Raw genomic sequence first — 24,412 nt, 5'->3', positions numbered from 1 at the left:
CTCCATCATAGGTTTCGGCCAACTGGTCCATGCATGGGGCCGCTCATTTCTTGCCGGCCTTCTTTTTCCCAGTCTTGGCCTTCTTGGTCGGCGGCGGCTGCTCAATCGCTTCATCGGACTCGTCGTCCTCGGTGTCAGCAATGAAATCGACCATCGATCCATCGCTTTCATCATCATCCTCGTCGTCCTCGTTCTCCTCAAGCGACTCCTCCGCGTCCGACGAGCCCGCCGACTCCTCCGCCTCGATATCCAGCAGGTCCTCATCTTCGTCCTCGTCGTCGTCCTCGCTACCGTCATCCTCCTCATCCTCCGACTCATCCGCAATGCCATTCATCATGGACTCATCCTCGTCGAACGCCGCCTCGCGGATCGACTTGGGCCGCGGCTTCGCCTCTATCTCGCTGTCGCTATCCTCATCCTGGCCCTCCACGTAGATGACGTTGTCCTCGTCCTCGCTGTCCAGCCCCTCGTTGCCACCGTGCAGCGCCTGCCGCAGGCCCAGCTGCGCGTCCAGCATGTCCAGCTTGCCCTTGAGCAGAAGCAGCGACGGCAAGCTTGACGACCGCTGGTCCATGACCTTGTACAGCGTGGCCATACGCTTCAGGAGCTCAGGCTGACCGGCCAACGCGCCACCGTGCGCGACACACGTCCATTGCACCCAGATGAGCAGGTGGCCATAACGGCCCGGCCGGGCGGACAACCGCTCGGCCAGTTTCTGGAGCAGGGTCGCGGCCAGCGACGAGTCGAGACGCTGGATGGTCGTGCGAATGATTGAGGTGTCGTTCGTGTGGAAGCAGGATTCCAGCATGTTCATGTCGTTCGTCTTCAGGGATTGCGTCAGCACCGTCGCCAGCGACACGCCCGTCGGGATCTGTTGCACCGCGGCTGTCGGCTTGCCCGGCACCAGCGCGCCCATCAGCACATCGTCCTCTAGCTCGGCCTCCACATCGACTTCCTGGCCGGCGTTGGCGCGCAGCAGCTCGCCGAAGGAGGGTTCGGCACCGGCGTCCTCCTCTTGCTCATCTTCCTCGTCGTCATTGTCGGAAGCGACGCTGTCCATCTCGACGTCCTCATCGGCGGCGGTTTGCTTGGCGGACTTACTCTTCTTCTCGGTAGGCTTGGCAGCGTCCTCGACATCAGAGTCCACATCGCTACCAGACTCGGAGCCGGCATCGTCGTTCATCTCGATATCATTGTCGACAATGTTCCCATCCTCGACGGCTGTATGGGTCTCGTCGACGCGGCTCTCGCTCGCGTCCTTGGCTCTGTTCGTGGTGATGGATGTGATGACGGAGCTGGACTTAGTCTTTGCGACGGCTTTGGGACCGGTAAACAAGAGTTCCTCGGTAGTCTCGTCGATGAACTTGACACGCTCAAAGACAGGGATCACACCACCCTCGGCGTAGGCCACGACGATCTCGGGTCCGTAGAAAGAAGTTGATACAACGGGTACGGAGGCACTTGAGGAATCGCCACGGGTGATCTTCAGAGAGGCATTGGCCTTCTGCGTCATCTGTTTCCGATTGGCCTTGGCACTGGCAGTCGGTGCGCTTAGCTGGGCAAACGGCTTTGTGAAAAACTCGATGGTTCCGTCTTCGGTGACGGCGGCGAGAATCTGCTTCTCAGCAGCGGAGTCGGTAGCGTCATACAAAGAGACAGAAGACACGTCCTGGTCAGCGACAAGGTTTCGAACAAGCTTTTGGCTAGACGTATCGAAAACGTTAATGAATCGCTCGCCGTCAGAAGCGAGGAAAGCGCCGGCGGATGAGACGACTGTGTGAATTTGGTTGCGCATGGCGGGGAATTGGACCGGCGGCTCTTCGGGGTTCTCCACGTTTATTAAGAACGGGGTCTGCGAGGCGCAGATGACAGGCGTGCTGGAGGGGACGGGGCGAGAGATAGCAGAGAAAGTCGAAGGAGAGGGCAAGTGAATTGTTCTGCGAGATAATTCATGAGAAAACCATACTTGTCGAGGGGAAATGGATAATATATCAGACGGTTGACTCCAACATACCTTACGCTTTGCCCAGTGCGCAGATCCCACTGGATCAGCTTGTTGTCACCACCAATACTCCAAGCCTCCTGGGCGGGAGCTCCGGCCGAGAACTTGAAATCCTTGATGCCCTTGTCGTGCGCGCCGGTAAGGATGCCGACGACCTTATCCTCTGAAGGTGAGAACATTCGGATATCCGAGGTACTGGTACCGAATGCCACCACGATATCCCCCTGGTCTAATCCGTTGACATCGGATCCGCGCTTGCGCTTCTTCTTCGACGCATCGCGGTTCTTGCCCTGGCCCCCGTAGTATCCCCAGTCCAGCGAGGTGACGGTCTCCTTCGGTCCCAACGCATGCTCACACTGAAGCCGGCCGGTGTTGATGTCGTGGATCCGGAGGTGCTGCGCATCCAAGCCCTGGATGACAGATGCGAACAGAGCCAACTGATATTCCGATGGCGAGAAAGCGGCTCGCAGAATGGAGGATTTGCTGCCAGCAGACGAGAGACCTGAGGCGGGTGATGCGGCCGTGCCAACCTTGGCCGACGAGCGAGCAGTCTTCTTGCCCATTTTCTGTTTCGAAGTCGAAGCTTTTTTTTTCCTGTTTGGGAGGTCTCGAGTTTTTCCCCCTTGCGCGGGTGAATTGGAGGAGAGATGGAGAAGCGCCAATTCTCCAATAGGGTCGGACGAGATTCCCGTGAACAATTTTCTGAACCCCGAAGAAACGTTGACTAGGGGAGGGGTTCTGGGACTCTGGTGGTCTCGCAGTTGCGGAAAGGAAAAAAATGTTCTGTAGACCTCCCGGGATGGGCACTAGGCTTGATATGGACTAGCGTAAGACGATTGAGCCTTATCTAATCAGCCCGAGCTTCAATCCAGAGGGTGGCCTATAAGACATGGAATTCATTCAGGGTCTATATGGGGATGTTCTTATGCATTCATGTATTGGAATTCTCAAAATATCAGTTCCAACCTTTCTTTGATTTGGTTGATTGCAGATACCCAACCATCACGGCAAATGTTCTCTATCCTCCTTTCAGGCCAAATGATGCGTTAAATATATATGAACGCTCAAACTTAGAAATTAAACATGCGGCATGGTTTAGTCAACTTTAAGCCAACATACCTATGAAGACTTCATTTCTTGGGAATCACCACCTACATGGAATCAATGGCAACTGAATGGACTCTGAATAGACTGTTTCCCAATGCCAAATTGAAGTCAGGCTTCCACCTGTTACGGTGATCTATAACTAGGACTCGGATTTTCATGTAGGGTCCTGACCAGATAATAGGCGGTCGAGGGATGTTCTCGGTCCATGTCGGACGGGATTTGCTGGGCCGCGAGTCTCGTGGTGATAGTTTTTGTATGAAAGCTTCATGGGCAAAGTCGATCTGGTTCGGTTAGTTTCACTCAACAAACTCGGAGCCTAGGATGTAAGGTCTACGGATTTCGAGATGATGATTGAATCATGTCCGGTCAAAGACAAAGTACCAGAGTCTCTTATTCAAACTTCTCCGTGATACGATCTACATTTATGGCGTACCAAATCCGAAGACCAAAGCACTATGTATATTATGTAGCAGCCTCGCTGGCTCGCCAGGCCGAGACCAATCATGTGACCCATGTCCACGCAAGATTAGAAATTCGTTGCCTCATCTGTAAGGGTGGAAGCCGAGTATGCCACATGATTGGCTCCGCCCCCAACATTGGCAGATGAATCTGTAGAATGCCCCCAAATTACTCTGGAATCCCTTCTCCTGGCATGTGGAGTGTTTCATTTTCTAAATCCAACCCGTTTTCTGACAGCTGCAATGACAAACCCCGTCCTGGGGCTGCGCCTGCAGTCCTATTTGATCGTCTTGGATCATACCCCTACTGTTTGCTGCGCACCACGTGACACGCCCGGACTACTTGGGCGATAACGCTAGACCGCATTTGACGATAACCCTAGGGCTTCCGCGCGGACCAGGGGGAAACACTGGAGAAATTTCGATGACACCGAGTCATCCATGATGATCTCATTTCCATCCCTCGCAGATCCAGGAAGTCTCCACCGAGTCGATATTAATAACTATGAGGATGGGAGTCCCATCCCATTATTCATGCGGGAAACGCCAGCTGAAAAAAAATGGAGTCCCCCGATCCCTGCCCACGAATTCGAATTCGACGTGTATTGTGTATAGCGTGTAAAGGGCCGTGGTTGAGATCGGCCCCAAAAAACGGCGAGCGGCCACCAAAAAAGAAAAATTTGCGAAGGACCAATACGGTACGGTACTGGGCTGGGCGTTACGTACCGTACGGAGTCCCCAGCAAGGCCAATCACGAGGACGGGCCAGGCAAACGCGTTGGGGCCAAGCCAATCAAGCTGCGGCGGAACCAGTAGAATCCGGCCCAGCGCGGGCGGTGGAGGCTCTCCCGAGCCCTTGCCAAAGCCTGGGACCGAAGCTGGACCAGGCGTGCTGGCCGTACTTAAGGATTCGGGCATCCGCCTCCGAAATTGTGTCTGCTTCCGTCCTTTTTTGCCCTTGACCGCCCCCCTGTCGTGGTTACTCCTGGGTCACTCTGGCTGATTGGTTCCTCCTGACCGCGTCCACCCTCTCAACTCCTTCTTCCCCCTTTACCCGAATCTGCCCAAACAACGCGTCTCGCGTCGCGAACCCCCCTGTACTCCCCCTCCCCCCAATCCCCAAGCTTCTTTTTAACCGCCCGCCATTCGCCAATCTTAATTTCTTTATTCAGATTATTTTGGCTCCCCATTTTTCTGCGTGCTTCCCCCGATTCGCGACCCCACACCTGAGGCATCTACCCACCCTCAGTCGGGTTCGGCTTTCTTCTCAAGCTCTGGCCGTGAATTTTCTGACTCATCCTCTTCCCTCCCTGTCGTCACCATTTGACCCTTTTTCCCTGCCCGTCGACCAATCTTGCCTCAAACATCGAGTCACCGCCCACGTGACCGTCTCACCGCCTTCTTGGCGGTATAAATTCTTTTGCCCCCGATCGCATTCTCCACTCTCCATATCTCCCGAGCCTCCCTCAGATCCTTATCACTCCGATCACTCGATCTCTCGAATCATTCAAGTCACACTCCCCGTTCGTCGCGCGTTCTGTGCTTTTGTGTCCGTGGCGCGATTTGTCTTCCTTCTTCAGGTAGCCTGCCTTAGCGCGTGCCGTGTATCCAGTTGAATTGTTTTTACCCGAACCAGTCGCGTGCGATCTCCGCTCTCACCCGTCGTTTCCTCTCCATTACACACCTCCCCACTCAACCCTAGACGTGTGTATTCCCAGTCCGTGCCTGGAGTACAGCGTATCCTTCATGGCGACTCCGCCTCCCGAGGCCTCTCCGATTGTCAAGGGGGAGAAGCCACAGCTGCCACCCTCTCCAACTGGTGCATCGGCGCTGGATGTCGCGCCAAACAGGTATGGCTACCTCGGTTATCGGCGATGTGTTTTTCTCACCTGCGCACCCCACTAACCTCACTTGCTCCGCTTGCAGCGTCGCCAGTGCTACCTCGGATCTCAAAACAGATGAATCCTCCAAACTGAATATGACCAACCACTCCGCCATGAACGGTCACACCAGCTCTCCTGCAAATGCCAACGGCACGACCACCGCAGCCTCTCCTCCCAAGTCACCGGCCTCTGCGGCTCCACAAACTGAAACCCCTGCTCCGTCGGCCCCAGCCGAGCCCGCTTGCTCTAATCAATCCACTGCGCCGCAAGAGACGCAGGCCTCAGAGAAGGCGGAACGGGCGACTCCCATCGTCCCAAGTGCGTCCCCTGAGAACAGCATCTCTCACACTCCTCGACCTGCTCCTGCCTCCTCTTCCGGAGGCATCGCCTCTGGACCATTCGACGGCTCCGCGGATTCATCGGATAAGATGGCTGTCGATGGTCCCCAGGGTACTACAGGGGTCAAGACTGAGCTTCCTCACCACCCGAGTACCGAACCTGGCACCCCCAGCCTACCTGCACTCCAGACTGACCACGAAATGAAAGACGCACCCAGCGCGCCCCTTTCTCCCTCGAAGGTTTCCCGCGAACGCGAGATGGATCCGGCTGAGGAGCCGGCTGCCAAACGCACGAAGGTTGAACCTGAGGACGGCACTGTGGATTTCAAGCAGCCCGAGTTGCCTACCCCGGCTGCTGAGACTCCGGGCCCCGCTGCTCAAGTTGGAGAATCCAGCATCACCAAGATGCAGCACAAGTTTCTCGTGAAGTGCCTAACCAGTTTGAAGCGCATGCATGATGCACGCTTCTACAAGGTTCCCGTGGATCCGATCACGTTGAACATCCCCAATTATCATAACGTTATTACCAGACCCATGGATTTGGGTACCATGGAGAAGAAGCTGAAGGCCAACGAGTATCCATCCCCACAGGCTGTTAAAGCTGACTTTGCTCTGATGGTGGACAATGCGAATAAATTCAACGGTCCCGATCACGTGGTTTCACAAGAGGGGCGTAAACTGCAGGCCACCTTTGAAAAGCAAATGCTGAACATGCCAAGGCCCGACGAGGTGGAAGAAAAGAAGCCCAAGAAGATGACAGAAAAGACTTCAGCAGCCCGTCGGGAGCCACGCACTTCCACTGGCGGCCTGCCTGTCCCTGCGGCTGCTCCCGCTCCCGTTCAGCCGCCGGCTCCAGCACCCAAGGCGACATCGCCCCAGAGCACTACCTTCGCCCTGGGTCCTGAGGGCCTACCGGTCATTCGCCGCGACTCGTCCAACCCCGATGGACGCCCTAAGCGGTCCATTCACCCCCCCAAGCGCGACATGCCGTACTCCACTAAGCCCAAGAAAAAGAAGTACCAGTGGGAACTGCGCTTCTGCCAGGACGTCCTGGAGGAGCTTCACAAGCCGAAGCATCAAATGATTGCGTTGCCTTTCTACTACCCTGTCGACCCGGTGGCTCTCAACATCCCTACCTATCACAGCGTGATCAAGAAGCCCATGGATCTGTCAACCATCAAGTCAAAGCTCACGACTGGTCAGTATGAGAACTCTAAGGAGTTTGAAGTTGACATCCGCCTGATGTTCAAGAATTGCTACCGATTTAACCTTCCCGGTGACCCCACTTACCTGGCTGGACAGAGCCTGGAGGCAACCTTCGATGAGAAGTGGCAGCAGAAGGCCGCCTACCTGGAGAAACATGAGCCGCACCCCGAACATAACAGTGATTCCTCTGAGGATGATAGCGATGAGGATGTTGATGAGAGTGATGATGACGACGCCAGACTCAGCCAACTCCAGAAGCAGATTGCGGAGATGTCTCGCCAGGTGGAAATGATTACCCAGAATAAGAAGAAGACCCCTCCGGCTAAGAAGGCCAAGTCGAAGTCAACCGGCAAGAAGGATCCGAAGAAGAGCAGCAGCGGCAAGAAGGATAAGAAGAGCAAGAGCTTCTCCGGCAAGCCTGAAAAGCGCAACATAACCTACCATGAGAAGCAGATCATTTCGAACGGCATTAGCAGTCTCCCAGACAAAAAGATGCAGGAGGCTCTCGGCATCATCCAGAAGAATGTTCCGGCTTTGAAGGTAAGTTTTGCATCCTGCTCTTTTTTTTTCTTCCTCCCACGAATCTCGATTTTCAAGATGGATGTAACTGATGCCTGTCTACTTTTAGGGTACCCAAGAGGCCGAGATTGAACTGGACATTGACGAGCTGCCGAACGATGTCCTGCTGTTGCTGCTCAAATTTGTGAAGAAAAATTGCCCCAACATCATGGATGATGAGGATGATGCCCCTGTCAGCAGCGTGGCTGCCCCGAAGCCGAAGAAAAACAAGCCCATGAGCAAGTACGAGCAAGAAGCTCAAATCAATATGCTTGAAAGCAATCTCTCTCGCTTCCAGGGTGGCGGGGGCTCCCCTGTCCCAATGCCTTCTGTCGAGGCCAATGAAACCAGCGAGGACGAATCAGATGATGACTCGGAGGAGAGCGAAGAAGAGTAAATGCTCTGCAGGTGTGAATTGTTCTCTCTTCGGAGAGGTGGCTGCCTTGCTATTGCTTTGCGTTCCGAGCGTTTCTCCCCTCTCTTGTCCTCTCCCCTTCCTGAACTGATTCTTGCCCACCATTTCCAGATCTAATACGAAACTCGGATCCTCCAAAAGGGCGCTAGCCTGCTTGCAATTTTTTGATTGCATCCATCCTTTTGCGCCCTCTGCGGTGATCGATCTGGGTCGGACAACCTTGTACATAAATCTTTTTTTCTCTTGTTCTCTTCAAATTTCCTCCACTTCTGCATGCATCGCCTTTGAATGCCATCCGGTGTGTTCATTGCGACATATTGCGAAAGTCTCATGGGATCTGGATTGCTTGAACTGTTTAGTCCCTTCCTTTCTAACCGAGTGTACATTTTTATCTCTCTTCGCTGCGTTTGCTGAGGAAGAGAGATCGTTGCTTCTCGATGAGATTGATGGAAAAACGGGGATGGACCTGGAGCGAGCAGCTTCACATGTATGATTACGAAACGAAACGCGGAAATGCCAAAAATGTACGTGTAGTAGCGTTTTTCAAAAATACTGTTCTTTGTAGTTACGAGACGAGGTTCAGTAAGTTCCATGTACAGAGTAGCCTATTCACTATACTTTTAAGATTCCAAAGTCGATCCAATCTTTGGTTGGTCGACTCCGCGGAGGTCGTCGATCCCGCACCCGGCGGTCAACAAACTTGCTTTTAACCTCCCACTGTTCGCCATGATACCCCCCTGTGACCCTTCAATTCTCGAGAATAACCCGCAGTTTAAACGACTTTATGAAAATTTGACCATCAATCTATTGAATCCAGATGGCTCAACAGCTGTCTATGACACGGAACCGACACGAAAAGCTGTGGTGGAGGTACGTTGCGACGCGCCCAAAACAGCGCCTCTCACGACATGTCGACGAACTCAATTAGCAGAGACGGATTTTGATAATGGGATCCCTATAGGAAGTGAAACAATGTCAAATACAGAAAGCAAAACGAAGACTCAAGGAGCGGATGCTTCGGCAGCTGGCGTTTGCATCCAATGGCAGCCTTCCTGAGGAGGTGAGAGCTATATCTCCGCAAAACAAACGGATATCCCAGAATGCTAAGACTCATCCGTGTAATGAAGTGCCAGGATAATCTTGCCATCATATCGATATATCTTGATACACCATACTGCGCCCTGGGCCTAAATACCCCACCGGCAAATATGCACGAAACATCCGAGCTCCCACAAGACGACGTTCTGTCCCTCCTTGCCCCAGACATCGAAGCCTTCTACTCGCACATACCCTCGTTCATTCTACACTTCTCAAACCTCCTCTCTACAGCTATTACGGACCTCCGCACCATTGTATCTACAAACGCCGAACTTCAGCTCGATGCAGCTGCCGATATCACCGCAGGCGCGTCGCGCAACATCCCCGCCCCAACCCGATCCAAACACCATGACCGCGCACGTGCTCGAGACCGCCGTGTACGGACCTCAATGGCACCCGTTGCCCCTCTGGCATCGCAGCTGACGGACCGGGTTGCTACTCTCCGCCGGGTCCAACTATCAGAGTTACCGGCAGCTCGTCGGGAAATGGCCGCGACTGCAGCTGCAGTGTTGGCAGCCCGTGCAATGGTTTTGGAGCGGACAGTTATGATTCTAGAGCGGGCAAAGCATGGGACCTTGGCACGGGCGACGAGAGCGAAGGCAGAGCACTTGGCTACTGTTGCGCAGGGTGTGGAGGGGAAACTTGAGTGAGTGCTACCATTCCACCCCGTGATGCTGCGTACCTGTATGCGCGTGGGCTTCTACCTAAGAACCGAATAACTGACTAGGCTGTCACAGAGTCATGAAGCTCGAGATCGCGGCTTCGCTTTATACACCTGAAACCACCGCCGCACTTGCCCGCTATCAGCAACATCTTCACGACACAAGAGAGCGTTTAAATGAGCGCCGGGGCCTTGCTATCCGGGAGCTGAAGAGTTATGGAGATGTTGAGGAATCGGAGACGGCAGGATCGGAGCACATAGACAGTACAGCTGCAGGAACGTTGGCGCAAATCGCTCGTCGATATGGTATGCTAGCACGGGAAGTCGAGACCGTGCGAATGGAGATTGCACGGCTAGAAAAATAATTACTGGAATTTTAGGCATGAAAAACAGAAGATCAAATATATATATCGAACCTTTTTTTTTTTTCATTTTTAACCAGGCTATGACTTCCAATTCCCGGGATATGAACTATATGGACCGATATACTCCGCAATCACATGACCTCTTCGCGCCAAACTTTTTGTCCGCCACCGAGAAAGTTCCTGGTTAGTCACATCGCCCTCTCCTCAATCTAGACTCGCTCTTGATTTCCTCTTTACCTGAAAAACACCCTCAAAACCTACTGGGAGCCAAATTCAAAAGTCGTCTTGGCACAAAACGATCTTCAAACAAGCATCACCCCACCTCCACCATGGCCGACGACGCCCTCTCTATCTACGATGAGATCGAGATCGAGGATATGACCTTCGATCCGGCTCTCCAGATCTATACCTTCCCCTGCCCATGTGGTGACCGCTTCGAGATCGCGATCGACGATCTACGCGATGGCGAAGAGATCGCCGTGTGCCCGAGTTGTAGTCTTATGATTCGAGTTATCTTCGATTTGGTATGTGATACATCCTTGCGGTGACCAGTGATTGTTCACATTTGCTATACTTGGTTTGTTATGCTTTACACGGTGCTAACGTATCTTATAAAACAGGCCGATCTTCCCAAAGCCGATGATGGACAAAATGCCGGTGCCGTTGCCGTTCAGGCGTGAACTTGAGTGTGAACTATAAGGAAACATCTATTCTCATTTGAACCACATTTTTGTCCTGGTGGGCCAACGGGCACCTACAGCACCAAGGACAACATGACATCCTGGTCGATCAACCGGCCCCCAACGACTCTAGTCAGCACCGAACCTCTTGCTATCAATGATCTATCTGGTTCGCATAATGACCCGCTGATAAGTGATCACTGCGCCGAGTTATCCACAGAGCCAAACACGTCTCATTGGCCATGGGTTCTTCGCGGCCCAGTTCTATTATGAGCTACTGCACCATCAAAGTCAGACCTGGCGGTCATTTAGATGCATATCGGAAACCCCCGTTTATGCGCTCTCAATGGCGCTGGGAGGGCTTAGTTCTTTTTTTCCTTCTGGAATGAGAGGGAGCTTTGCGGAAAGGATAGTCTTTTCCTAAATTATTATTTGAACATACCCTGTCCTAAACCGCAAGCCGTATAAATATCGAACATCGCCTCTTATTCATGTCATGTCTCCCTCAATGATTATCTATGAGACGTTTCTATGTAGATGCAATAAACCGTCTTTTTTTTAACTACCTTCAGACCTCACCCTAGTCAATGAAAGAAGTGAATATCACCATCATAATATATGGGATAACGTTGCAGGAGGCTGCAGGAGTTCGCTGGAAACCATCATAATTCCAAGTAAAGCACTCCTGATAATTCATTATGACTAGATTTCCCCTACCATTTGCTATCCCCTCTATTCCCTATCTTAAACTCCCTCCCTCCCTTCGATTTTATCCTCTTATTTTCTCGGTCTATCTTGTTGTTTCTTTTTTCTCTCTTTGAATCAAACTACAAACAAGTTCATTGGCGCTGTTTTCTTTCGTGTACTATGTAGCCACCGATGGCCACCGTCCTTCCTCGTGGAAACCCTAGGTATAAAAGAGTTGGGCATCCGACCAAGGTGCTTGCTGATATCTTGGCTGATCGAATATCTGTGAATCCAGCTGCTCTGAGAATGGCGTATGGCCTATGTTCGTTCCTAATGTACAGGAGCGACTACATACTCTGTAGCTACGAGCCCCCACCTGCAACGGAGAATACCAGATTCATGGCAAGAGTAACCGCCGTATCGAATCAAGGACAGCAACCTGGCACGACACACCTTTAAAATATCTGCATGGAGTCTAGTGCATATTTCAAGACAAAAGGAAGAGCAAAGAGAGCAAAACCAGGGAGATGAGAAAGTCGCCGAGGCTTCTTCGGAGCTCTAGTGACTCCTTGATCTTTCATTTCCCTAACTATTAGATCTATCTATCATAAAATAAATATTCCGCTGATTGATTCCCAATGACTTGGAGGTCACGGTCAGATCTTTGTGGATTTTTTGTATCGTCATCTCGGATGTAGGACTTCCTTTCAATGTGTTCTTAACGAGTAATATTAAGCGTCCATAAAGCTACAGTACATGCGTCATGCATCCCCATGAAGAAAACTTCAGGGATATCGGATCTTCATTAGACCGTAAACCATCGAACCGGAGATCGGATGAAATAAATGTCAGGTAAATGCTCCTTCCCCACGATGCACAATTCACTCCCACATTTCTCATCCTTAAACGGGCTAGGCTGGCCATAAAATCTTGATAACCAATTTATGCGTCAGTTATTTCACCGTAGATATCTTTCGGGAGCTGCAGTGTCAATTCAGAGTTCAACAGCTCGGTCAAGTTCGACCCGTCCCGAAGATAGATCCACTGGCCGTGGACAAAGGGCCGGGAGTCCTGCTTCTCGTACATGCGGTCGCCTTCGACAATCCAGTCATATCGCTTGGGCCCAGAGATGGGTGAACTGAGCCAGATCTGCTTGTTGGGGGGTTGCTTGTTCAGAACAAAGGTGCCGATGGCGGGGACAGAGATATTTAGGACGCCGGCCTGGCGATAATTGAGTTAGTTTTCATCATATCTCGGAAGCACAATTTAAGCACAATTGAGATTTCCAAGGAAACAGAAGCAATTGATATTGGATGTGTGATAGGCATGTTAGAAAAGAACTGGATAGCTCACGCTGTACTCTGCCTCAACATCAGATCCCTCCTCCTGCGCCTTCTCCAATTCCGCAAGCAGTACGTTGAAGTAGTGCTCTGAATATTCACGGTATTCCTCTTCTGAGAGTGGAGTTGGTTCAGTTACATGTGCTGCAGCACCAGCAATGGGGGTGCTTTGAGGGTTCGGTGGGTTGGGATCTTCAGAGTCCGGTTGGATGCCTTTGGCGAAAGTCGGGGAGGCGTGGAATGCCCGCGGGTGCGATGGGTAGCTGCGGGAGAGCGTATTGGAAGCTGGGCGGACTGTGTAGGAGGTTCGGATAGAGGAGCGGATGGCAGATCCAACACGAAGTAGACGGGGGGCACTGCGGGACAGCATTTTGTATTGTCTGGTCGTTTGTGTGCAAGGGAATTTGCAGAAGAATCCGGAACTGGAGCTGCGGAGAAAGAGCTCGCGCATACATCATCACCGGGTTTTGGAGTTACCGCCTTCTATTTTAGGGCTGGCAGAAGGGTCGATCGCTGATTGGTGGATAGCCTCTGCATATCGTCTTTTTCCCTAATTCTACTTTTTTTGCCTTGATGAATCTCTCTTGATTTGAAGAACTAGATATGGTATGCTGCTCTTTCAGAAATCCGAAAGATATCAGTATTTTCTTTACAATCATTATAAGATGATGTTGTAATCATATCGCAACTTGAATGGCAACAGTCCATCACACGTACACTCTTATCTTGTACAATAATGTCAGTTTGCCCTCCCTGGTGGATCAAGGTCTCTGTAATGAGCCTTTGCCAAAACCAATATCGGAGACTTTGATTCTAGCTCAGAGTGCAGATTGAACCTATTAAGAAAGCATGATGTTGGGGTAGTTAGTATCGCTAGTTCCTTGCGTCTATTGTGAACCACATATGATCCAAGAGGGCTTGAAATATGAACTTTTCAGAGAAACCATTTCAACCGTACCGGCCATAGGTAGCGGCATAGGCAGGCAAGTTCTCCACTTACTGGAGATGAAACGCCAACACGGTCAGCAACTTCACCGGGCCGGCACACATTTCGGTAAGGCTTGGCTGGGGGCCTAGACCTTGGCTTCCTCCCCCGTCAAAGCATAGAGCGATCGGGGATAATTCGGTAATTGGGAGATTCAAGGTGTTTCAGGAACAAAAAAGTTTCAACCTCCGCTGAAACATGACGACCTGTGCGCTAGATGATGATCGAATCTTGAGTGCTTACACTGTGATGTTGGGATGGACAGCGGTGTTGGCTGGCGGATCGGGACTCATGGGAGAAGGATTCAGCAGCTAAGCTTCCAAGGCAAGAACTATTTTTTCTAGGAGGCTTCCAAATTAACCGCTGTTACTTGGCATAGAAATGATGATACTGGAGATGGGTGAGGGCCGTAGAGGTCATGTGGCAACACGATTGGAAGACGATGGGACCAAGTATAGAACCAACAACCCATTATGATCTCCTTATTGTGCCTCCATGATCTATCGTAACTACTTTAGGCAAGCAGCTCACAGTATACGTAAGAAGAGCCAGAAACGCAGCATGTTTGGGATTCCCCCGAAGGCGTTTCCTCCACCAATAAGGATGCATGGTAGGGCGCCCGAGCACTGATCCTCTAACCAACAAGCGCACTCCCCAACCACTCCCGAACCACTACCAAAACGGACCAACCTGTCGATAAGAGTGCCTATTTTCAAGTTCGTGCTCACAGCTTACACCGGTCTCTCCCCTTGCTTGTGGGTCGGCAACCCCACTCTTCACTTCCCTCCATCCTTTGAACACTTACATACCACCCCCTTAAAGACCAGGTCTTAAGGTCGCATGAAACACTGCTATGAGATCGGCCAATACCGAGTCATCGCTGAGTGTTACTTTCTCAGCTGTAATTTGTTGGATCATATTTGAATCTCAAATGGAGACACACACCCAGCGCTCCGTCTGCCCTGGCAATCCAGTTTGGTTCCAGGTCGCTCCTGAATATTCATAGATCGGGCTTCTCCACTTGAAGCCGGCTTGTGGGCTGAACAAGCCTCCTCGCTTACAACTGGAGATTCATAATGATCGCTGGAGGTCTATGATGTAGAAATTGCCCAGGGATTTCTGGGCTGTAAAAATACTATATGTTCTTCAAAAGAAAAGAAGAGTGTCTGTCCACTTTGGGCCCTAGTAGTTTGGACATGTAGATCCAAAAAAAAATATCTATACAATAGTTATACAGAATTGTAAGCCAGCAGAAAACCAGCTGGAGATCGGACCAATGATATTAATGATCAAACCTAGCTGTTCGGTGGACCCGTCCCAGACCCGCCAAACCCCCCCCCCCAAAACCCAGGCGTCTCTTCCCAAAATAACCTCGCGTTGGGATAGAGGATGCCACTGGGTAGAGGGTTTCATGAAAGGATCTGATGCTTGCGCACGAAAGGTATGGTGAAGCCAACCCGGCGTACCCCTGTCATAGGATTAGACTGCCAGCACGACTGAATGATCCAAAAAGAAGCAGGCCGAAGAGCTCGGTCTGGCCATGAGACCAGGTGATACGTTGGATGTATCGAGAGACAAGGACTTAACATGAAGAACTAAGATGATGATTGAACACAAGGATTTAATAACCTCCTCTTCTCTCACTTACTTCTTTCTCTTTCCCTTATTTCTTTCTTTTCCAGCTCACAGTAGTCTGTGCCTTTCTTTTACTTTTCCCTTCATTTCTACCTTCTAGTCCATGTGCTGTGCACGGCCTGGACGGAGTCCTTCCATTTGAATAGACTACATTCTTTTAAAGAACAGGCTTCTTTTTCTCTTTCCACGCTCCGTTTTTCACTTCTGGCTATTTCAGGGAAGCATTTGATCAAGTCTTCGCCAAATCTAGCAATGATATCATTTACCAACTTATATACTTTCTCTTTGCTTGCAACCGCAGTCCTCGGTGACACAACCTCCACAACCTCCAAACGTGGTGCCGCTTACAATGATGCTGTATCCGTGACCAAGATAACTGGTGGTAGCGGCAAAGGCAAGGTAAATTGGGGGTTACAACTGGGCTTATGCTGAAGGAGGAAACACTGGTGTCGAATACGTGCCCATGCTTTGGGGCAAAGGCAGTGAAGATTTCACCACAGGGATTAAGAATCTGCTGACAGCGAGAGGGGATGATAAGACAACCAAGATATTAGGCTTCAATGAGCCCGATATCAAGGGTCAGTCCTATCTAAGCGTCGCTGATGCCGTTACAGAGTGGCAAACATACATGACCCAGTTTGCAAAAAACGCCACGCTGATTTCCCCCGCTCCGACCTCATCAGAGAATGCTGATCAAGGGCTGAATTGGCTCAAATCTTTCATGACAGAATGCAAAAATTGTAACATAAGTGGTCTTGCATTTCATTGGTACGGGACCTCAGCTGATCAATTCAAAACCCACGTCCAAGAAGCCATCGATATTGCCAATCTGCACAACATTGACAATGTTTGGTGTACCGAGTTTGGCTTGAATGATGATATGAACACAACAATAGGTGTCCGTCATTCAGAAAATACTGTGGCATTCCTCGATGAAGTCCTCCCCTGGCTGGATGACCAGCCCAACATAACCCATTATTCGTGGTTCATGTCCGCCAACAAGTTCACCTACTTCTCAAATAATAATACAATGACCGATGCAGGAACCCAGTACATTGCGAATTAGGATTCAGCACAAATTGAATAATTTCTGTTTGATTGATTGATCTGAGATTATATGATCACAAATGTCAATTGAATTTATATGCACTAATTGAAATGAAGAAAAAAGATGTCAAGGACGTGGCCTATTATCAGGCGTCTTAGTGGAATATGGAACTCATATCTTCCTTTTAAAAATTCCAGCTGTGATGTAGTGCAGCTTAAGTGCAAGTGCAGTAGTATGCGTTTCTTCAACTAATTTATTCCTGTGTCCTTTGGTCTTAATTCTTTTTCACGTTCTTTTACCTTGTCTAATACTTACTCGCAATGTGCACACATTCTAGTTGCAAATTTCTTTTTTGAATACTTCCCGTCTTCAAATAATTTCTTCATACAGCACTTCAAATTGAGCCCCTCAGTATCTGACAATTTGTCCTTTAATATCCACGGTAAATAATAGGATCCCTTTGTCCTTGACCCTAAGCTTAGGGCACCAGCAACCCGAAGTCTAATCTAGATCGATCTCTAGTCTTCGTGGTGAAGTGGCTTTGAAAATTTCCAATGTTGAAAAAGCATGAAACCCATTAAGACACTTCAATAGCAGCATCTGTTAGATTCTGATGGTTGTAAAATCCAGACACAACCCAGCAAAAATGTGCTTCCTCATTGAAGATTAGAGAACCTGCAGAATACCTAGAAAATGAGACAAACGGGACATATAGAGGATTCCATGTCGCAACCTTCTGTTGGTATATGTGTTATCATGAGCTGAACTAGGAGGCTCATGATAGATGTATATATTCTTCTAATGCTAAACAATTTAATGAAGACTGAAAAGAAGTAAAGTAATAGGACTCCTGCAGCATGATCCTCTATACACCCAAAGATAACATGAAAAATAGACAGGTGTCTGTGCCTGTGAATGCATCTTGGAAAGAAGAAACCGAAAGAAATCTCTTTCTGCCTATCTGCCAGCTCTTTTTTTGGGTGAAAAGTTCTTTTTGTTTGTTGGGCAGCTCTCAGTATAAATATGGCCTATCTTATTTCAATAGTTGAACCAACCATTTCTCTTCGCTCATCTCGCATAAAGTTTCTAAACTTCTTCCAAGGTTCATAACCAGAAATCGAAATGCCTCATTCCAGGACAGCCTTTGAGACTGTCGAGATTTCCCGGTGGGACCGGGAACTCAGCAACTCCACTTCCGAAAGAGCAACCATCACCGATGTGAAGCATTTGGCTTCTTACAACTGGATCGATGCACCCACGCCAACCATCGTTGTTCCAGGATGTCCACCTTATTGGTTTCCCCCCAAAGGGGCCCATCGCTTGCAAAAGGATACCGGCCTCATTTACATAGACCGGAATGCGGCGCTCCATCCCAACAGCCCGCTAGAACCGTTGTTTCGCTCTCTTTACTTGGCGAGTCCCTCATTCGATATCAATGCAGTCGACATTGTGACTGATCGAAATATCATCCGAAAGCTCCTGTCTTTTGTCAACTCGTCGTTTGCCAAGAACGGACTGAAATCTTTCACTATCCAAGTTGAAATCAATTTTGAGACTGCTATTTTTTGCCGCGAGGAAATTGCGAGCCGGGAAGTCATTGAACCGGAAGAGTTCAGGGGCTATGGTCATGGGTTTGAGAAGGCATACACCAAAGATCAGATACCTGGTAGCACCGCGCATCACCGTATCATTTCGTACCAACTGGCGGGCCTAAAGTTCCTTGTTCGCCATGAAACAGATGGCTATGTTGATAATCCGGGATTTATGAAGAGCGATCAGTCTATCGCAGGCCTTGGAGGGCTTCTGGAGTCATTGTCACTTTCCTCAACGACAACTTCCACGGTTCAGCCTCCAGCGCGATCACAGCTGACCATCAAGAATGCAGGCCGGGTCGTACCCCGAGCATCAACCCTTGAACTCAAGACCCGGGCTGCTCACAAACCATTCGATTTTTCGGAAGTTGCGCCCCAAATATGGATATCCCAGACACCCAAGCTGGTTCGTGCCTACCATAATCGAGGCACATTCTCCGATCCCGATGTAGAGGATGTCGCTGCGGCGATCAAGGAATGGGAATGGTCTCACCAAGATGACATCAAAAAACTCGTCGCACTCCTCAACTGGATCCTGAAAGTGGCCAGAAGCTGGGGTGGGAGCTCGATCATTCGCTATGATGACCGGAAGGACAAACTCGTGATCATGAGGACCCAGACAAGGAAGATGCTGCCGGACGATCTTTACAAACGATGGACTAGAACCGTCTCTACTAGCACCCGGTCGGAAGATTAAGAGTCGTCCTACTCGCCTTGAGAAAAAAGGCCAATTCTCAAAAGCTGCTGGGATTGTGAGAAAAGAGAGGCGCTGAGATCAAACCGGTTGTACAAGGTTCTTCCTGGTCCAGACGGCAGAAATTTCAGGGAGTGGGAAACAAACACTATGTAACTTGGATTCTTGCCCCGGAATTTGGTAGTACCTTGACAAGACAGACATGCAGAACCACCATGAAATGAGTTGTTAATGGCTGTGCACGTTTCTGTCTCGCTCTGGCGCGAGAAGGCATTACAAACCTCTTTTCCTTGTAAAGAACATGCTTGCGATACTGTACTAATCTTTTCCTGCTCAAGCAACTATTTCAAATCCAGATAAATCCAGACCCCCCTGTTTGATGTGCATCCTGTTCCGCCCTCAAAGCCTCCATTCAGGCCGCCCGCGGTCAAAACGGGTATCTTCATCATAATGCCCAGCGCCCCGTCCATGCCAGCAAACTGGCGGGTCTATCCAATCAATGAAGGCTGAATTACCGCAATCATTTCCGCAAATGTCAATCGTCAAAAGTTTATCCTGCTCACTTGATCGGGGGTTGATTTGTAACTTTTTGTTAAAATGAAGGCGGTCCCTGTTTCAACCGGGGTTTTTTTCATACGACATGATAAGTAGTTGGTCCTTGCCAATATGTTACTCTTTTATGTTTTCCTTCCACCGCTCCTCTTCATATTCCTTCGCGCATATGGCCTTATCAAGAATTACCAAAATGCCCGGAAATTTGGCCTCCCGATCATTCTTCTTCCCGTCTCCTTTGAAGATTCATGGTGGATGCCGCTCAGACCACTTTTCGCCTGGGTCGAACATCTTCCATGGGGACTAGGAAGCTGGTACGTCTACACGGAAATGGGATGGCCAACGATCGATGGTAATCGGACCACTGCGCGCCTCGGCGAGAACTTTGTTCTTTGCTCTCCATCTAGCAATCAGATAATAACTTGTTACCGTGCTGGACTGAAAAGTTCGTTTGGGCAGCACAAGAACTGGATGCTTCCCAAAGCACAGTCCCAGCTATTCGCATTTTATGGTCAAAATGTATCCTCGACAAATGGTACGGATTGGCAACGACATCGAAAAATTACTGCGGCCGCGTTTAATGAAGATATGATGGAGCGAGTCTGGCATGAGTCCACAAATCGTGCAGGGTCGTTCGACCGTGTGGGCGAACGCAACTTTACACTTGGAAGCCTCCGATCAGAACTAGAGATCATTGCTATGCAAGTTCTGGCTGTCGTTGGATTTGGCCAGGACCGGTCATTGACCTCCATTCCGTCAGGTCATAAGGAATCATTGTTGGAATGCCTTAACGCTGTCCTGAAGCATCTGATTTTGACCCTTGTCTTCAGTGGACTGAAAGCTCCTAATTTCCTCCTACCTCGCATTCTTCGCCGTCTGAAGGTCTCAGTTGCCGAGCTCAGGCTTTATATGGAGGAGTCTGTTTTATACCAGATGCGCCAATCAAGTAGCACAGATTCCAAATCCCAATCGCCGAGTCTTCTCGAGGCTATGGTCAAAGCTAACGAGGTAGAGAAGCAAGAGTCTCTGAAGAAAACCGCTCGTGCTTCGTATCTAACAGACTCCGAGCTGTACGGAAACCTTTTTGTGTTCAACATTGCCGGATTTGAAACTACTGCTTCTTCGATGACTTTTGCCCTCCCCTTCCTAGCTGCCTACAGAGACGTACAAGATTGGATCATTGAAGAAGTTGATCGCCATTACACAGCTTCCAGCGATCGCAGCTACGCAACTGCCTACCCAAAATTGGTGCGATGCTTGGCATGCCTGTATGAGACGCTTCGAGTTGCTAGCCCTGCGCCACTACTCATTCGAGAACCTACGGTCGCACAAACGCTGCCCATCATAACACCACATGGAGAGTCCTCAATCATAGTTAACCCTGGTACTTTAGTCGGCGGTCACCTCTATGGAGCTCACCTATCTTCTCGCTGGGGTCATGATGCTGAAACTTTCAACCCAAAACGCTTTATCTTAGTCGCTTCAAACGGAGATGAGACGTTGGTATTGCCAGATAATGTCTCATTTCTGCCCTGGATGATAGGATCACGAATTTGTCCTGGGAAAAAGTTCAGTCAAGTCGAATTCGTTGGTGTGATGGCGAGGGTTTTGTCAAACTTTTGTTTGCGGCCCGAACAATCGAATGGTGAGTCTGAGGAAGAAGCAAGAGCCCGCCTGCTCGCGACGCTTGCGCAGAAATACTTCAATATTAGTGCACACCTTCGCCAGCCTGAGAGTGCAAGTGTGCGATTTGAACGCCGATGAAGTTGATAGGAGACAGTGGTCGGAAACTCCGGCTTTGAGTATCGAAACATTTTAATTTTATCACCTACTCGAGAAGTGAGCTTGATGCATTGCCTTCTGCTCATATCATTACTAGTGAAGGACGGATTTTAAGCACGTGAATTCTATTGTCCCCAGAAAAAAAAGCAAAACGTACAGACAGCGTAGATGGAAAGGTGATAGAATCGCCATTAATTGAGCCCTCGCTCCAGGCGATGATATGATTTCCATAACAAAGTAAAGATAAGACTGGTTTTAGGTAGCTTTAGAGTGTCTGTGAGAGTATTGCAACTCGCGGTTATGAGAAGAGCCTGCCATGTTGACAAATGAGATCTCTGTTAAATAAATCGAAATACTTTACTCAGACTCTCATATCATGACTACGAAGCAGTAGTTCTCTACTAGAGTTACTGAGTAATAAATGTACTGATGACAAAAGCGATCAAGATAGAGCGAAAAGAGCACGGCACATATAGGGCTGCTCCTCGGGCATTTGAGGCAACCAGCCATCTGCTCGAAACGAATAGAGCTATAATGGGCTATTTTTGGCAGTTTACATGATTTTGGACTGTATTCTGGACCAATAGGTTGCAGGGAATTGCTATAATCAACAGAGCTAAGAAGAAATCAGCATTTTCCAACATAATATCTTAGCACAGCCCATAAGATGAGCAGCAATTCTGAAACAATTCACGGCGCGTCAAAATGTTGGACCGACAATTCTGTGCTTAGCGATTTTTTCCCTCCATGAAGTAACTTTTTGTCTAATCTCCTTTACTCTACTTGGCTAAGCGCATAATATGATGAAATACCAGGTGTTGCCGAGATCTAAAAAAAGGGATGGTTGTTTCTGGAGTTTCCCAACATGCTCTATATAACTGCCGGCGCTACAAACCCAGGTTCATTTTGGCCTCCAATTTGTCTTCCCATGCCTGAAGTGATTAATTTTCACGCAGCTAGAACCACCTTTCGAATCTATCGCATCTTTTAAAAGTCCTTCACCGTGAAGTTGAAATATCATCTCCATACGTCGTCATGACTGAGCAGTCGTTCCAGATGGATTCTCTACCCCCCGCCAAGGAAATCCATGATTGCATCAGAACCAAAGTGATGGACGAACTCAAAAATCTATACGATCCGACCCCACTGGTCGAACGGCTATATTCCCGCTCTAATGGAAATATTCTATGGGTGCATATTGTCGTGAGGATGCTGGCCAGAAAATACCGTGAGGGACTGGAGTTGGAGCTTTTGGATTTTGTGGACGAAGCTCCAGCGGACATGAATGACCTCTATCGGGAGATTTTGCATCAGCTCTGTCCTCAAAAAAAGCTACGGGGGCTTGCAAGGGCTCATTTTCAGTGGGTACTTTGTGCAAAGCGACCGATGACAGTTCAAGAATATCGCCTGGGCGTATTTGGAACATTTGGCCCCACTCGATGGGTAAAGGAGGAGTCTCTGATCAATGAATTCGAATTAATCAACTTCAAATCTCAAGTGGATTTTTTCTGCGGTGGTCTGATCAAGTTCGTCCCCAACGAGAAAGGAGAACTTGTAGTTGAGATGGTCGATCAATCAGCGCAGGATTTCCTGAACAATAATCCTGACTGTTGGTTCTTTGATGAGCCGGACACCGAAGGCCCGGATTGGGCCTCACAAGCGAATTTGCAACTCGCTGCAGCATGTATGGAATATATCTGTAGCTGCGATATGGCGGAAGGGCCGACACAAGAGACTCACTGGACAGCAGTTTCCCAGCGATACAAGGAGCGACTGAACCAACATCAGTTCCTACAGTACGCTTCTCTATACTGGACTCATCATCTAGACAGCGCGGCCGAATGCATCTGGGATCTTTGGGATGATATTGTGTATTTCATGGAAGATGAAAACGCACCTTCAGCATATCAAATTGCCCAGTTTGAACGGCAGAGGGACTTCCGCCCATATTGTCATCCTATCCACCTCGCTAGCATACTCGGACACACAGCTGTTTTGAGACTCTTTTTAGAAAATGGAGTCAATGTAGACCTGACAGATGGGTTTGATTTGACGCCACTGGCATATGCAGCCGAAGAAGGACATCTGGGGGTTGTGAAGCTGTTGGTTGCCAACGGCGCAAACGTGAATCACCGGCAAGCAAAATGGAATATCTCACCTGAGCAACCTGTCAAAAACACCGACACCCCTGTGGTTCAATACTTGCTGGATAGTGGGGCAGCTCTTGACCAGTTAGAGGATCTTTTACATGAAGTTGCTTCCTTTGGTCACATAGCCGCTGCGAAGTCCCTCAATCAGATTGACCTTGACATCCAAGGAACGCCTCTTCAGGCGGCCTGCACCCGGGGAAATACGGAGATTGCCAAGTTTCTCATCGATACCCTAGCTGATGTGAACCTACCTGGGGGCTTGTATGGTACCCCTCTTCAGGCTGCCGCCGCTAAAGGGCATGCGTCCTTGATTAGCTTACTTCTTGATCACGGCGCAACAGTCAACATCAACAATGGCGAATACGGCTCACCCCTCCAAGCTGCGTGCGCCGAAGGCTATCACAAGATTAAAGAGCTACTACTACATGCAGGAGCTGATGTTAACCTGACCGGGGGGTTCTATGGGGATGCCATGCAAGCTGCGCTCGCGGGTGGCCATCCAGATATCGCAATACAACTACTAGACGAAGGATTCCGTGCCCAAGGAGTGGAGGCAAGGGGACACTATGGATTTCCGCTGCAAGTGGCTGCATGGAAGGGCAATACAAAGATTCTGGAGGCTCTGTTAAACCGAGGCGCCGATGTCAACAGCTCGGGTGGATACTTTGGCTCAGCTCTACAAGCGGCCTGTAGCGCGGGCTGCAAAGAGGCCGTGGATATGTTGATTGCCAATGGTGCGAACCTCGACCACACTGGTGGCCATTATGGAACTGCTTTGCATGCAGCCTGCACGAAGGGCTCGTATGTCATTTGTGAGAAGCTCTTGGAGTGTGGAGCTAACCCACTCAAATCGCTGCCCGGTTCAGGAACCCCTGTTCAACTAGCCGCCGCTCATGGAGACGATGATCTCTTCCAAATGCTTCTGAACAAAGCGGCAGATATAAATATGGATAGCCAGTTTGTACAGGACCTTGTTGATGTTACAGCCATGGCGCCTGAGGATCCTTTCAAGGGCCCTAGTCGCTCCACGCGAACCTAAAGCAGGCAAAAAGGGAACTTCATAGGACATAGATCAATATCAACACTTTCAACTAGGAAGCATTTCTTCGTGTCGAGCCTCCCCGTAAGTCGGACATTCCATGGGATGGAAAATTCCGTGTTCAATTCATTCTCTCAC

The 24,412-nt window shown here is 49.6% G+C and overlaps 9 protein-coding genes across 9 annotated transcripts; 7 read left to right on the top strand and 2 right to left on the bottom strand.

Moving 5' to 3' along the window:
• Positions 1 to 43: 43 nt before the first annotated feature.
• Positions 44 to 2,565, bottom strand: N7462_011668 (WD40 repeat domain-containing protein; the record flags this gene model as incomplete). The annotated part of the gene is made up of 2 exons (XM_057083382.1): positions 44 to 1,937; positions 2,015 to 2,565. The coding sequence occupies 2 exons, from the start codon at positions 2,563 to 2,565 to the stop codon at positions 44 to 46; spliced, it is 2,445 nt and encodes an 814-aa protein (XP_056927795.1).
• A 2,853-nt stretch (positions 2,566 to 5,418) lies between these two features.
• N7462_011667 (putative transcription regulator BDF1) lies at positions 5,419 to 7,948 on the top strand (the record flags this gene model as incomplete). The annotated part of the gene is made up of 2 exons (XM_057083381.1): positions 5,419 to 7,533; positions 7,622 to 7,948. The coding sequence occupies 2 exons, from the start codon at positions 5,419 to 5,421 to the stop codon at positions 7,946 to 7,948; spliced, it is 2,442 nt and encodes an 813-aa protein (XP_056927794.1).
• A 1,118-nt stretch (positions 7,949 to 9,066) lies between these two features.
• N7462_011666 (uncharacterized protein) lies at positions 9,067 to 10,090 on the top strand (the record flags this gene model as incomplete). Its single annotated transcript, XM_057083380.1, has 2 exons — positions 9,067 to 9,710; positions 9,802 to 10,090. The coding sequence occupies 2 exons, from the start codon at positions 9,067 to 9,069 to the stop codon at positions 10,088 to 10,090; spliced, it is 933 nt and encodes a 310-aa protein (XP_056927793.1).
• Positions 10,091 to 10,419: 329 nt separating this feature from the next.
• On the top strand, positions 10,420 to 10,638 carry dph3 (CSL family zinc fnger-containing protein; the record flags this gene model as incomplete). The annotated part of the gene is made up of 1 exon (XM_057083379.1): positions 10,420 to 10,638. The coding sequence occupies one exon, from the start codon at positions 10,420 to 10,422 to the stop codon at positions 10,636 to 10,638; it is 219 nt and encodes a 72-aa protein (XP_056927792.1).
• Positions 10,639 to 12,399: 1,761 nt separating this feature from the next.
• On the bottom strand, positions 12,400 to 13,167 carry N7462_011664 (frataxin family protein; the record flags this gene model as incomplete). The annotated part of the gene is made up of 2 exons (XM_057083378.1): positions 12,400 to 12,678; positions 12,811 to 13,167. 2 exons carry the CDS (start codon positions 13,165 to 13,167, stop codon positions 12,400 to 12,402), a joined length of 636 nt encoding a protein of 211 aa, XP_056927791.1.
• A 2,502-nt stretch (positions 13,168 to 15,669) lies between these two features.
• On the top strand, positions 15,670 to 16,483 carry N7462_011663 (glycoside hydrolase family 128 protein; the record flags this gene model as incomplete). Its single annotated transcript, XM_057083377.1, has 2 exons — positions 15,670 to 15,799; positions 15,852 to 16,483. 2 exons carry the CDS (start codon positions 15,670 to 15,672, stop codon positions 16,481 to 16,483), a joined length of 762 nt encoding a protein of 253 aa, XP_056927790.1.
• Positions 16,484 to 17,587: 1,104 nt separating this feature from the next.
• On the top strand, positions 17,588 to 18,754 carry N7462_011662 (geranylgeranyl pyrophosphate synthetase; the record flags this gene model as incomplete). Its single annotated transcript, XM_057083376.1, has 1 exon — positions 17,588 to 18,754. One exon carries the CDS (start codon positions 17,588 to 17,590, stop codon positions 18,752 to 18,754), a length of 1,167 nt encoding a protein of 388 aa, XP_056927789.1.
• A 663-nt stretch (positions 18,755 to 19,417) lies between these two features.
• Positions 19,418 to 21,067, top strand: N7462_011661 (uncharacterized protein; the record flags this gene model as incomplete). The annotated part of the gene is made up of 1 exon (XM_057083375.1): positions 19,418 to 21,067. The coding sequence occupies one exon, from the start codon at positions 19,418 to 19,420 to the stop codon at positions 21,065 to 21,067; it is 1,650 nt and encodes a 549-aa protein (XP_056927788.1).
• A 1,053-nt stretch (positions 21,068 to 22,120) lies between these two features.
• On the top strand, positions 22,121 to 24,274 carry N7462_011660 (ankyrin repeat domain-containing protein; the record flags this gene model as incomplete). Its single annotated transcript, XM_057083374.1, has 1 exon — positions 22,121 to 24,274. The coding sequence occupies one exon, from the start codon at positions 22,121 to 22,123 to the stop codon at positions 24,272 to 24,274; it is 2,154 nt and encodes a 717-aa protein (XP_056927787.1).
• Between the last annotated feature and the right edge of the window lie 138 nt (positions 24,275 to 24,412).

This window comes from Penicillium macrosclerotiorum (assembly GCF_028827735.1).
Source record: "Penicillium macrosclerotiorum strain IBT 26536 chromosome Unknown utg000014l_segment0_segment0, whole genome shotgun sequence".
In the NCBI taxonomy this organism is placed as follows: Eukaryota; Fungi; Ascomycota; class Eurotiomycetes; order Eurotiales; family Aspergillaceae; genus Penicillium; species Penicillium macrosclerotiorum.
Note: the sequence above shows the minus strand (reverse complement) of the source record. Positions and strands in the feature narration are given on the sequence as shown.